General features: G+C 49.0%; 1 protein-coding gene across 8 annotated transcripts in view; it reads right to left on the bottom strand.

The window, feature by feature from the left end:
- SCAPER (S-phase cyclin A associated protein in the ER) overlaps nucleotides 1-14,819 on the bottom strand; it is a 203,665-nt gene that overhangs the window by 28,060 nt on the left and 160,786 nt on the right. For 6 of the 8 annotated variants that reach the window (XM_028744780.2, XM_028744777.2, XM_028744783.2 and 3 more), the window contains 2 exons: nucleotides 12,218-12,458; nucleotides 8,524-8,673 (listed from right to left, as the gene is read on the bottom strand). In XM_028744780.2, coding sequence (XP_028600613.2) covers nucleotides 8,524-8,673; nucleotides 12,218-12,458 — 391 coding nt within the window. The remainder of the gene's footprint in view (nucleotides 1-8,523; nucleotides 8,674-12,217; nucleotides 12,459-14,819) is intronic. The other 2 variants (XM_028744781.2, XM_028744779.2) reach the window with 1 other exon arrangement.

Here is a 14,819-nt window from a genome sequence, read left to right on the forward strand (position 1 = left end):
GAAGGACTGGTGCCAGAGAAGGCAAAGAGTCTCAACTTCTAGTGATTGTCATGCTAAAAGGATGGCGATGGGCTATAGATCTTGAGCTGGGTGAAAGAGAAGTTCCCAGGTACATTCCTCCACATTCCCAGGTATTATTTACTGATTGATTTATATACTGCCCTTCATCTGAAGGTCACAGGGTGGTTTACAACACAAAAGCGCAAAATGCATATAATAATAGTAATAATAATGCCACCTCCCAATATACATTTAAAATGCCATTGATTAATTAACAGCCCAAGACTTGGTTGAAAAGGAATATTTTCACCTGGTGCCTAAAGATATGCAATGATGTGGTGCCCAGAGAGTCTCCCTGGGGAGATCACTCCACCAATGGGGACCCACTGCAGAAAAGGCCCCTTCTTGTGTTGCCACCTTCTGGACCTCTTGTGGAAGGGGCACGCGAAGGAGGGCCTCACATTATGATCACAGAATCTGGGTGGGTTCCTATGGGGAGAGGCGATCTTGAAGCATTGCAGTCCTGGGCCTAATAATAATAATAATAATAATAATAATAATAATAATAATAATTTATTATATATACCCCGCCCATTTGGCTGGGTTTCCCCAGCTACTGTGGGCGGCTTCCAACTGAATATTAAAAACAGTACAGCATCAGACATTAAAAACTTCCCTAAAGAGGGCTGCCTTCAGTTGTCTTTTAAAATTAAAATAGTTTATTGCCTTGACATCTGCTGGAAGGGCCCTCTGCCTGGTTCTCTGTAACCTTACTTCTCGCAATGAGGGAACCACCAGAAGGCCCTCGGCACTGGATCTCACTGGCTGAATGATGGGGGTGGAGATGCTCCTTCAGGTATACAGGACCGAGGCCGTTTAGGGCTTTAAAGGTCAGCACCAACACTTTGAATTGTGCTCGGAAACGTACTGGGAGCCAATGCAGATCTCTCAGAACCGGTGTTATGTGGTCCCGGCAGCCGCTCCCAGTCACCAGTCTAGCTGCCGTATTCTGGATTAATTGCAGTTTCCAGGTCACCTTCAAAGGTAGCTCCACGTAGAGCGCATTGCAGTAGTCCAAGCGGGAGATAACTAGAGCATGCACCACTCTGGCAAGACAGTCCGCGGGCAAGTAGGGTCTTAGCCTGCGTACCAGGTGGAGCTGGTAGACAGCTGCCCTGGACACAGAATTAACCTGTGCCTCCATGGACAGCTGTGAGTCCAAAATGACTCCCAGGCTGCGCACCTGGTCCTTCAGGGGCACAGTTATCCCATTCAGGACCAGGGAATCCCCCACACCCACCGCCCCCTGTCCCCCAAAAACAGTACTTCTGTCTTGTCAGGATTCAACCTCAATCTGTTAGCTGCCATCCATCCTCCAACCGCCTCCAGGCACTCACACAGGACCTTCACCGCCTTCACTGGTTCTGATTTAAAGGAGAGGTAGAGCTGGGTGTCATCTGCATACTGATGAACACCCAGCCCAAACCCCCTGATGATCTCTCCCAGCGGCTTCATGTAGATATTAAAAAGCATGGGGGAGAGGACGGAACCCTGAGGCACCCCACAAGTGAGAGCCCAGGGGTCTGAACACTCATCCCCCAACACCACTTTCTGGACACGACTCAGGAGAAAGGAGCGGAACCACTGTATAACAGTGCTCCCAGCCCCTCTAGACGGTCCAGAAGGATGTTATGGTCGATGGTGTCAAAGGCCACTGAGAGATCCAGCAGAACTAGGAAACAGCTCTCACCTTTGTCCCTAGCCCGCCGGAGATCATCAACCAGTGCGACCAAGGCAGTTTCAGTCCCATGGTGAGGCCTGAATCCCGACTGGAAGGGATCCAAATGGTCCGCATCCTCCAGGCGTGCTTGGAGTTGTTTGGCAACCACCCGCTCAATCACCTTGCCCAAGAATGGTAAATTTGAGACTGGGCGATAGTTGGCCAAATTGGCTTGGTCTAAAGATGTTTTTTTAAGAAGCGGTTTAATGACCGCCTCTTTCAGCGGGTCTGGGAAGGCTCCCTCACAGAGGGAGGCATTCACCACCCCACGGAGCCCATCGCCCTGCCCTTCCCGGCTCGCTTTTATTCGCCAGGATGGGCAAGGATCACGGAGACAGGTGGTCGGTTTCACTTGTCCAGGCAGCCTGTCCACATCCTCGGAGGTAACAGATTGGAATTGATCCCATGTAACAGGACTAGACAGAACTTTAGCACTATCCTGCCCTTGCCCTGCTCCCACGGTGGAGTCTACCTCCTTCTGAATCTGAGCGACTTTATCTGCAAAAAACTTTGCAAAAGCATTGCAGGAGATCTTGGGGTCCTTACCAGGCCCTGGTGGTGCAGGTGGTTCCGATAGATTGCGAACCACCTGAAAAAGTCTCCTGCTGCTGTTTTCTGCAGATGCAATGGAGGCGGTGAAGAAGGCCCTCTTCGCTGTCGCCATTGCCACTTGGTAGGCTCGATGTTGAGCTCTAGCCCGTGTCCGGTCTGATTCAGAATGAGTTTTCCGCCACCGGCGCTCTAGCCGTCTCAACGATTGTTTCATCACCCTCAGCTCTGGGGAAAACCACGGGGCTGTCTGGGCTCCATGCAATCGGAGAGGGCGCTTCGGAGGCAGACAGTCAATAGCCCTGGTTAACTCCGCATTCCAGCGGGCCACCAGGGAATCAGCTGAAAGGCCATCAACTTGGGATAAAACATCGCCTACCACTCTCTGGAAGCCAATTGGATCCATTAAGTGGCGGGGGCAGACAATCCGAATCGGTTCCACCTCCCTGAAGAGGGGAAGGGTCGCAGAGAAGTCCAGTTGCACCAGGAAGTGATCTGACCATGGCACTTCTTTTGTTTCGCTTTTAGTTAATGTCAGATCACCAACATCCGTAGAGGTAAACACCAAGTCTAAGGCATGTCCGCGGCTATGAGTTGGGCCAAGGCTTTATAAATTAAAAAACAGCACTTTGACTAGGGCCCAGAAACTAATTGGCAGCCAGTGCAGTCAGAGTGCAGGCAGGGCTGGCAGACCACTGCTTGAACCTATATAGAGCTGCTGCCAGTCAGAGTAGCTGAGCTAGATGGGCCAATGGTCTTGACTCAGTCTATGGCAGTTTTCCATCTTCCCACACAAATTGCATGCACTGCTCCACGTTGGGCTAAAGGTATTGCAGCACCAAAGCAGTTCTCAGGAATCCTGTAGTAAGGTTCACAAGTGGAAAAATTCACTTGTTTCCATGTTTACAGGCAAACCATGCATTTAGTATAAAAGCATTCAGGTGCTGAGGAACTAATGTAAATGAATGGGAGAGGAGAGGAGCACAGAAAAATATTGGCTAACAAAATGCCCAAATACTTCAACACCAAAACCAAAAACCATATTCTGCTCTGAGTTAATACACTAATAAACTTCTTTTTTAAAATGGGAACTAACAGTGCAGCACTACATGTGTCTACGAAGTCTGAAATCTCCTCTTACCCTTCATTTTATAATAATAATAATAATAATTTATTATTTATACCCCGCCCATCTGGCTGGGCCTCCCCAGCCACTCTGGGCGGCTTCCATAAAAACCAAAAATACAATAAAATCACACGTTAAAAACTTCCCTGAACAGGGCTGCCTTAAGATGTCTTCTGAATGTCAGGTAGTTGTTTATCGCTTTGACATCTGCTGGAAGGGCGTTCCACAGGGCGGGCGCCACTACCGAAAAGGCCCTCTGCCTGGTTCCCTGTAGCTTTGCTTCTCGCAATGAGGGAACTGCCAGAAGGCCCTCGGCGCTGGACCTCAGCGTCCGGGCAGAATGATGGGGGTGGAGACGCTCCTTCAGGTATACTGGACCGACGCCGTTTAGGGCTTTAAAGGTCAGCACCAACACTTTGAATTGTGCTCGGAAACGTACTGGGAGCCAATGTAGGTCTTTCAAGACCGGTGTTATATGGTCTCGGCGGCCGCCCCCAGTCACCAGTCTAGCTGCCGCATTCTGGATTAGTTGTAGTTTCCGGGTCACCTTCAAAGGTAGCCCCACGTAGAGTGCATTGCAGTAGTCCAAGCGGGAGATAACCAGAGCATGCACCACTCTGGCGAGACAGTCCGCAGGCAGATAGGGTCTCAGCCTACGTACCAGATGGAGCTGGTAAACAGCTGCCCTGGACACAGATTTGACCTGTGGCTCCATGGACAGCTGTGAGTCCAAAATGACTCCCAGGCTGCGCACCTGGTCCTTCAGGGGCACAGTTACCCCATTCAGGACCAGGGAATCCTCCACACCTGCCCGCCTCCTGTCCCCCAAAAACAGTACTTCTGTCTTGTCAGGATTCAACCTCAATCTGTTAGCTGCCATCCATCCTCCAACCGCCTCCAGACACTCATGCAGGACCTTCACCGCCTTCACTGGTTCTGATTTAAAAGAGAGGTAGAGCTGGGTATCATAGGCATACTGATGAACACCCAGCCCAAACCTCCTGATGATCTCTCCCAGCGGCTGCATGTAAATGTTGAAAAGCATGGGGGAGAGGACAGAACCCTGAGGCACCCCACAAGTGAGAGCCCAGGGGTCTGAACACTCATCCCCCAACACCACTTTCTGAACATGGCCCAGGAGGAAGGAGCGGAACCACTGTATGACAGTGCCCCCAGCTCCCAGCCCCCCAAGACGGTCCAGAAGGATGCTATGGTCGATGGTATCAAACGCCGCTGAGAGATCCAGCAGAACTAGGAAACAGCTCTCACCTTTGTCCCTAGCCCGCCGGAGATCATCAACCAGTACGACCAAGGCAGTTTCAGTCCCATGATGAGGCCTGAATCCCGACTGGAAGGGATCCAAATGGTCCGCTTCTTCCAGGCGTGCCTGGAGTTGTTCGGCAACCGCTCGCTCAATCACCTTGCCCAGGAATGGAAGATTTGAGACTGGGCGATAATTGGCCATCGTGGCCGCATCTAAAGATGGTTTTTTAAGAAGCGGTTTAATAACCGCCTCTTTCAGCGGGTCTGGGAAGGCTCCCTCACGGAGGGAAGCATTCACCACCCCACGAAGCCCATCGCCCAGTCCTTCCCGGCTAGCTTTTATAAGCCAGGATGGGCAAGGATCCAGGAGACAGGTGGTTGGTTTCACTCGTCCAAGCAGCCTGTCCACATCCTCGGCAGTAACAAATTGGAATTGATCCCACTCAACTTGACTAGACAGAACTCTAGCACTCTCCCGCCCCGGCCCTGCTCCCACGGTGGAGTCTACTTCTTCCCGAATCTGAGCGATTTTATCTGCAAAAAACTTTGCAAAATCATTGCAGGAGAACATGTGGCCCGTACTGGGCCCCGATGTTGCAGGTGGTTCCGCTAAATTGTGAACCACCTGAAAAAGTCTCCTGCTGCTGTTTTCTGCAGATGCAATAGAGGCGGTGAAGAAATTCTTCTTTGCCGTCGCTATCGCCACTTGGTAGGCTCGACGTTGAGCTCTAACCTGTGTCCGGTCAGATTCGGAATGAGTTATCCGCCACCGGCGCTCTAGCCGTCTCAACGATTGTTTCATTGCCCTCAGATCCGTGGAAAACCACGGGGCTGTCCGGGCTCCATGCAATCGGAGAGGGCGCTTCGGAGCCAAACACTCAATAGCCCTGGTTAACTCCACATTCCAGCGGGCCACCAGGGAATCGGCTGAAAGGCCATCAACATGGGATAAAGCATCCCCTACCATCTCTGGAAACCATTTGGATCCATTAAGTGGCGGGGGCGGACCATCCGAATTGGTCCCACCTCCCTGCAGAGGGGATGGGTCGCAGAGAAGTCCAGTTGCACCAGGAAGTGATCTGACCATGGCACTTCTTTCGTTTCGCTTTTACTCAGTGTCAGATCACCAACATCCATAGAGGTAAACACCAGGTCCAAGGCATGTCCACGGCTATGGGTTGGGCCAGACTTATTCAGGGACAGCCCCATGGAGGCCATGCTTTCCACGAAGTCCTGAGCGGCCCCTTGTAAGGTCGTGTCGGCATGGATGTTAAAATCCCCTAGGACGACCAAGCTAGGTGTCTCCAGGAGAACATCCGCCACGACCTGAAGCAGCTTGGACAGGGAATCCTTGGTGCAGCGGGGAGGTCGGTACACCAAAAGGAATCCTGTACTGCCCCTATTGCCCAACTTCCAGAACATGCACTCAGAGAACTGGGTCTTCCCAATAGGACGCCTGGTGCAGACTAATGACTTCCTAAAAATCACTGCAACCCCCCCTCCCCGCCCACATGACCTGGGTTGCTGTGCGTAAGAGAAACCTGGTGGACAAGCAGCGGCAAGTACAGGCCCATCTGCTTCATCCAACCAAGTCTCTGTTACACATGCCAGGTCAAGTCCTCCATCCATGATCACGTCATGGATGGCAGTGGTCTTATGAATCATTGACCTGGCATTGCACAGCAGCACCTTCAGGTCATGTGGGTATCCCTTGCTGATTCTAGTATCCATCCGGTCAGGGCCAGACCCGGAGGCAGGAATAGTCCTCAGACAACGACTAAACCTGCCCCCTCTGTAATGACATGGTCTAGTCTTAGCGTAACTCCTCCTCCTACCCGTGATCACTGAGATCAGTTGTCCCAGTGCATCCCCCCCTGTGGAACATGCCCCAGCCATTTTGTGGGCTGGGGCCCACTCCCCGGCAGCCCTGACCCCTCCCCCTAAGAACAAAATAACACCTTAAACAAACAAACAAAACCAATAAAACAATACAAACAAAAAAAGTAAAAATTACAAAAACATCAAAATAATAAAAAATAATAATTCCCCAAACCCAACCACACATCCATCCCACCCCAACCCCCCATATACAAAAAATCCAAAGAATTTTTTTTAAAAACATTTTAAAAACACTCTGTGCCCCTCCGGCAGTAACAACTGTCCTACTGAGGCCTGTCAGGCCCCGCCCTGGGCCAGGTGGTAAGTGGCAGAAAGGAGCAGGGCCCTCAAGCACTCACTCAGGGGAGTCCTCCTGGGCAGCGGCAGCAAGCAGCACCACACAGTCTTTATGAGGCTCCAGGCCCCGCCCCAGGCCAGATGGTAAGTGGCAAGAGCAGGGCCCTCAAGCACTCACTCAGGGGAGTCCTCCTGGGCAGCAGGCAGCAAGCAGCACCACGCAGTCCTTATGAGGCTTCAGGCCCCGCCCCAGGCCAGATGGTAAGTGGCAAGAGCAGGGCCCTCAAGCACTCACTCAGGGGAGTCCTCCTGGGCAGCGGCAGCAAGCAGCACCACACAGTCTTTATGAGGCTCCAGGCCCCGCCCCAGGCCAGATGGTAAGTGGCAAGAGCAGGGCCCTCAAGCACTCACTCAGGGGAGTCCTCCTGGGCAGCAGGCAGCAAGCAGCACCACGCAGTCCTTATGAGGCTTCAGGCCCCGCCCCAGGCCAGATGGTAAGTGGCAAGAGCAGGGCCCTCAAGCACTCACTCAGGGGAGTCCTCCTGGGCAGCAGGCAGCAAGCAGCACCACGCAGTCCTTATGAGGCTTCAGGCCCCGCCCCAGGCCAGATGGTAAGTGGCAAGAGCAGGGCCCTCAAGCACTCACTCAGGGGAGTCCTCCTGGGCAGCAGGCCGCAAGCAGCACGCAGTCCTTATGAGGCTTCAGGCCCCGCCCCAGGCCAGATGGTAAGTGGCAAGAGCAGGGCCCTCAAGCACTCACTCAGGGGAGTCCTCAAGTGCCAACAATGTGGTTTCAACATCAAGTCAACTTTTCCTCACTTACCCTCCCTGTCTTGCTTACCAGACTCAAATTTCATTGACACTTTGGTTTACATTACAGTATTTATTTATATACCATTATATACCATGTTTTAGTCCTCATAAAGATATTGCCCAATTTCAGGTCCCCTGACCACTCGGGAACCAAGAAGGCCTCCTCTTCTTTTAATGGGGATATTGGTAGGTTTACAAAGTAGAACAGAATCTTTGGACTAATTCAAAAAATACATTAAATCTTGCAGTTTCCTTCCAATATTGCAAAAAGCATGAAATCCAGTATAAGCCACAGTTACAAGAAAGTGAAAGTGAATTCCTAGTCTGTCACACAAAGCGTTTAATTCAAGTGATATTTAGGTGCAGGTTTGGAGGCGACCTTCATAAGAAGAAGGAATCCCTCTAAGCGCCATTCTTTGATGTAAGAAAAATAACACGGCATCATTAACAATGATATTGACAAAAACTGGGATCAAATTTATGACTGAGAACCATCACTAAATTAAATCCCAAATGCCCAGTCCTGCTGAATGCAATGTGCACCAATACCTGTATTGTTGGTACTAGTATCTTCTATCCTTTGGGAAACAGTTTAACAACTAAATTCTAACCAGGTTTACTTCTAATACATTCTGTTGATTTTTCTGGGGCTTACCAAGTAAGGGTGTTCTCACTAGCACCCTAAAGAAAAGGCGATGCTATGCTGTGGCTTCTCTAGGACAAGTCTTCTCTGTGCTCTTTTGCTCTAAGAAAGGCAAAAGGGCCTCCTCTGAGTGGGAACCTCAGTTGAGCTGTAACCTGCAAATGGATGGCCTTACCTGATTATCTGGGTGCTTTACAGTGAAGTAGCCAATGCACACAATGACTTCGTGCAAGAGGGCTTCACAGGGGTGCTGGGAACAGTGCCACAGCAAAGAGCTTATAATGTGTCGGAACGCAAGGGACAGTCCTTCAGCGCCCACGATAGACTGAAAAACAAACAAAGAAAAATTACACCTTTTTGCAGATTCCCAATGAAACCAAAGAGAGGTGTTGCTACAAATCACATGACTTTGCAACCTGGCCATTGGCTTGTGCCTACTGACTTCAGGAAGAACCTTGCATCCCAAACCCTGCAGTGTAGGAGGTTGGACTAGATGACCCTTGGGGTTCCTTCCAACCCAAAATTCTATGAAAAAGCACATTTTGTTACCTCAGAATTTGTAATATGCTCAGGATGTAAAAATTTGATAAACCAGTCATACAGTGCTTTAGGATTTGTGTTTTTTGGTTAAATGAACCAAAGCGTATCCTCTCAATTCATGTCTCACTCCCCCCCACCGCATGATATTCCTAATATGCACTACTGTAAATAAAGAGTGAATTTTAATTTTAAAAGGGCAGAGATGACTTTGCTGGCACTCTGTTAGCATTAAAAACCCAATTTAATCAGACCAATTTAACAATGTATCTTCCAAGAAAGCATAATTCTAATAAAAAAATTCAGTAAAAAAGTAAAAGAAGAAATATTTTTTTATTTTACTAATGCTGTAAAATATATGCTTAATTACTAATTTGTGAGTGTGCTGAACAGCCACCCTCATATCACATATAAACATTATTACTATTTATTAAATAGCTATACTGCCCTTCATCCGAAGGTCAGAGTGGTTTACAATATAAAAACACAAAAATACATGAAACAATAACTCCCCAAATTCAGCTGAAATTGCAGCTTATACTGGCTTCTTCTGAACTGGCTAGGGGTTTGCTGAGTGTCAAATTTGGCTGCATGTTAAAAATATGGCTTAGTCAAGAGAATGGTCCAAGAAGGTAAGAGAAGAGAACATCACTCTTCAGAAACAAGAAGCAGGATACCAAAGGATAGTGAAGGCACTGAATGTTCCAAGAGACACTGTTGGAAGCAAAAAGATAGTACTTTTAAATAATTGTTTGGTAAGGTATAATCAAAAGAATAAGATCCCTGTTAGCTTGGTTTTTTTTGTCTGTGTGTGTGTTAAATGATGGTTGGCTGAGGGAGAAGAAAAGGGGCTCCCTGCTTATTCTGGAGAAGCCCACTTTATCTGCACAGCCCCCAGCCTCTATTTAATAAACATGTCAGCCAGAAAAAGCGACACAAGGTCAAAGGGGGAATGTGATGTATGAGGAAGGAACATCAAAGTCTACTAGCTTGAATGGAGCAACCCTATAGGCCTGTGGGAAAATATCTGCCATCTACAGTTCTTAGCTCCCTGTCTTGGAGTTTGCATAAAATAGATGTGTTTAACCTACATGGCAGAGTGGACACATGCCAGCCAAAATCCAGCAGAAAGCTGGGGTCTTCTCCACTGGCGCAGGAAGAGGAGTGCGGGGGGAGCGCCCCCCCGGCAGCGTGCCATCCTGGCTGCCCACCCGCGCTGGGTGAGCATTGCCCCCACAGGCGCCCCCCCCGGCCCCGCCTGCTCTCTGCCCCCCAGTGCCAGAGCATGAAGCTCCACCACTGGTCTTCTCCCCTCCCTCCTTCCCTCCCCCAACAGCCATATTTGCTTCAAAAAGAAAGATACACCTTCCATCGCCCAAATTAATATGCCATGATAAAACATTTCCTAGCGCAATTTCATAAGAACTTAAGCTCTGCTGGATCAGACAACCGTCTCACCTAATTCAATATTAAGCCAGATGTCCCCAACAAGCTCAAAAACTGGGCATGAAGGCAACAGCCCACAGCAACTGGGATTCAGAGAAACATTTCCTCAGAAATTGGCGGTCCCAATCAGGGCCATCTTTACCATTAGGCAAAATGAGGAACCCTGCACTGGGTATTATGAAAGAACAGCAAATGGCTAGGTATTTAATGTGGTATTACTGTTTTATTTTTAGTAGCAAAACAGCTTGAGTGGCCCCGAGTGGGATGAGGCTTGACTCTGAAGTAAGGCCCATTGAGTTCAATAGCCATCAAAATGAGTTGGAGAAACAAGGTTGCATGTTGGACAATTTTATTAAGTCCTTCCCCTCAAATTACTGGGTCATTTCACCAAATCTCTTCCAAATCCTAATACAAGACAGTTGGGAACCTTGCTTGCTTGACCACCATTGGGCCCTGAGAGGGCTACTGTACATGTACTTTCAAAAAGTGGCAGGTGTAGCTCTGAATTCGAGAGCCATGTCTGAGAGCATGGTTTCCATGACAAGGTTCCAGGCTGCAGGTATCCTTGTGCAGCAACTTGACCACTCACTGACTTTCTGGATTTGGCTTCAGGCAGAGGGATCTTTCTGGCTGTGCTCATCAACCCCTTAAACATCATGGCACTTGAGAGAATGGCAAGACATAAATGTTGACCACCCGGCAGCCAAAACAAGTTTGAGGGCCAACCCCCCTGTGACCCAGGACCAGGACACCATTAGTCACCAGTCTAAGGAGCACCTCACTTCAAAGTCAGAACCAAGTGAGCAGCTGCCTGCCTTCTGAGTAAGCAATGGGACTGTGAAAGATAGAAGTCATCTTATGTTCTGTTTCTGCCCATCCTTCTGTAAGGGTAGGGTATTGCTGCTGGGTCCACGTCTAGCTAGAATGCAGCAGGAAAAACTTTTCTGGCATTCATTTAACTGCTCCTTGCACTGGCGTCCCTGGGAGATTGCCTCAGAGTCATTTACTACAGTGTATTACGTGCTGACATCTTCTTGGGTTTAGTCCGTTTTCCCCAACACAGGTTCCCGTATCTTCTAGTGGTCCATGTTTAACCGTCGCTGATAACAACAGACCAGAGGGCACCAGAGTTTGTATATAAATGTTAAAAGTCATTTTTCAAGGAAACAATGTATTTCCTCTTTAACCAGTTTTAATAGCAGTTCAGAATCCTGCACTGCTTCTCCCTGACGCCTTCCAATTGTTTAGACTCTGAAGATAAATGGAAAACGTACCTATGAACTTGGGGATTATTTGTGCTTATCTGAATCTTCATGCTGCCCATAGTCCTGCACTTGGGCTCATCACCTTTTGAGAAAAAAGAGCTGCTTGCCCAAATTGCTTAGGCAGCACTCTCTTAAAAAAAGAGGGGGAACCACAGGACACATGACTCTGTCCTGCCCCACCCCCCGCAACTTCCAGGAGCTTTTCAAGGATGCACATGTCTGGCAGCAAAGGGGAGGTGGGTGTCAGGAAGTCCTGCTTCCAGTTCTATGGATTTTGTATAAACACATATACGTAACAAGGGGAAGTCTAATAGTTCTCAAGCATTTGGGTGGGGGGGTTCAGGTTGAATGCCAAGTGAGGGGTGGGCTGCATTATGTCAATGAGCAGTCCGGAGCCTTGGGCTCCTGTGCTCCCCCCTGCCATCCAACCCTAGTTTCCAATCCTGGATGGCAAGGCAAGTAGAAACCATAATTTGCCATCTTAGGTAGGACTGAAGGTACATAGTGTGCTTACTTAAGGTTCCTTGCTATTCATCCATGTAACGCCATGCCATGTCAGGGGTGGTGGTGTCTGAACCACCCCAGTGTGTGCGTACATTGAGGAGTGGTGGAGAATATTACCTGGAAAGCTGGTAGATCAAGAACTGCAAAACTGTTGAAGAAACGTAAACTCTTGAGAGCCACTTGAACAGTGTTCTCAGCGTAGCTCTCTTTCGGGCTAGTCGTGCTCAGGTCTGCAATTGTGCCGTGAAAAAGAATGCAGTATAACATGTGCAACACCCCAACCAGGTCTGTAGTCTCAAGAGCAGTTGTTAGCCCGGTGGGATCCTGATGAGCACCATCAAATATGCTCCAAGACCTGCTGAAGAAAGCAACAAAGGATCTTCTTGAAAACCAGCAACGTGAGCTAAGATTATTTATATCAAGCTTTTCTATAAAAAAATGCAGGCTTTAAGAACACAGAAATATATAAATAAAAATATGTCATTTTACAACGTTTGACAGGCAAAACCAAGGATATACTAACAAGCCCTCCCGTCATTTTTATTGCAAGAATGGCAAGCCCCCACCCCTTCCCATTATGCATTGCTAAAAGCTCAATCATTTGAATTACAATGTCCACTTGGTGGATTTGCTTTCTACTCAGGTGTTGATTTCTCTCTGCAAGCCTAAAGAATTAAAAGACAAAGTGGGAAGAAACGACATTCCTCCCACCTCCTCTCTCAAATCTCTCTAGCGTTCCAGGCAAGAGATCATCCCTGCCTCACTTTCAAAGGTGAGAGAGGTGGAAGAGTGTTGAGGGGAATGAGGTCTTCATAGGTGCCATGTTGGGAATACCACCTGTTGGGGGTGAGATACCAAATTCAGTGCAGCCAGCTTGGCAATTCATGGACCACACAGAAATCTTTGCTAGAAGAAGCTGTGGATTAGCATAGTTGATAGAGGTAAGAGGAAAGCGACAGCACTTGACATGCTTAAATCCCATGGATTCCAGTCCCACGTAGTCAAGTTGCATGGGATTAATTCCAATCTGTTGCCTCTGAGGATGTGGATAGGCCGCTTGGAAGAGTGAAATCAACCACCTGTCTCCTTGATCCTTGCCCATCCTGGCTCATAAAAGTGAGCTGGACAGGGCTGAACTCTGCAGGGTGATGAATGCTTCCCTCTGTGAGGGAGCCTTCCTAGTGGTTATTAAACCGCTTCTTAAAAAAACATCTTTGGACCCGGCCAATATGGCTAACTATTGCCCGTTCTCAAATTTTCCATTCTTGGGCAAGGTGATTGAGCAGGTGGTTGCTGAACAACTCCAGGCACGCCTGGAGGATGTGGACCATTTGGATCCCTTCCAATTGGGATTCAGGCCTCACCATGGCACTGAAACTGCCTTGGTCACGCTGGTCAAGGATCTCCAGCGGGCTAGGGACAAGGGTGAAATCTGGTTCCTAGTTCTGCTGGTTCTCTCAGCGGCCTTTGATTCCATTGACCATGACACCCTTCTGGACTGTCTAGAGAGACTGGGAGCTGGGTGCACTGCTATGCAGTGGTTCTGCTCCTTCCTCCTGGGCCGTGTCCAGAAAGTGGTGTTTGGGGATGAGTGTTCAGACCCCTAGGCTCTCACTTGTGGGGTGCCTCAGGGCTCAGTCCTCCCCCCACGCTTTTTAATATCTATCTATATGAAGCCGCTGGGAGAGATCATCAGGGGGTTTGGGCTGGGTGTTCATCAGTATGCAGATGATACCCAGCTCTACTTCTCGCTTATATCGGAACCAGTGAAGGCAGTGAATGTCCTGTGTGAGTATCTGGAAGTGGTTGGAGGATGGATGATGGCTAAGAGATTGAGGTTGAATCCCAACAAGACAGAAGTACTGTTTCTGGGGGACGGGGGAAGCAGGTGTGCGGGACTCCCTGGTCCTGAATGGGGTAACTGTACCCCTGAAGAACCAGGTGCATGGCCCAGGAGTCATTTTGGACTCACAGATGTCCATGGAGGCGCAAGTCAATTCTGTGTCCAGGGCAGCTGTCTCCCAGCTCCATCTGGTACGTAGGCTGAGACCCTATCTGCCTGCAGACTGTCTCACCAGAGTGGTGCATACTCTGGTTATCTCCCGCTTGGACTACTGCAATGCGCCCTATGTGTGGCTACCTTTGAAGGTGACCCGGAAACTACAACTAATCCAGAATGTAGCAACTAGACTGGTGACTGGGAGTGGCTGCCGAGACCATATAACACCAGTCCTGAAAGACCTTCATTGGCTCCCAGTACGTTTCTGAGCACAATTCAAAGTGTTGGTGCTTTGAAGCCCTGGCCAAGTATACCTGAAGGAGCGTCTCCACCCCCATTGTTCAGCCTGGACACTGAGGTCCTCCTCTGAGGGTCTTCTGGCGGTTCCCTCACTTCAAGAATTGAAGTTACAGGGAACCAGGCCGAGGGCTTTCTCGGCAGTAGTACCCTCCCTGTGGAATGCCCTCCCATCAGATGTCAAGGAGATAAAGAACGACACTACTTTTAGAAGACGGCTGAAGGCAGCTCTGTATTGGGTAGATTTTAATGTCTGACGTTTTATTATGTTTTTATACATACTGGAAGCCACCCAGAGTAGCTGGGGAAACCCAGCCAGATGGGCAGGGTATTATTATTAACAACAACAACAACAACAACAACAACAACAACAACAACAACAACAACAAAGCCTCTCTCTGCATTGTGGCCAATACTAATAGT

This window comes from Podarcis muralis, chromosome 9, assembly GCF_964188315.1.
Source record: "Podarcis muralis chromosome 9, rPodMur119.hap1.1, whole genome shotgun sequence".
NCBI lineage: Eukaryota > Metazoa > Chordata > Lepidosauria > Squamata > Lacertidae > Podarcis > Podarcis muralis.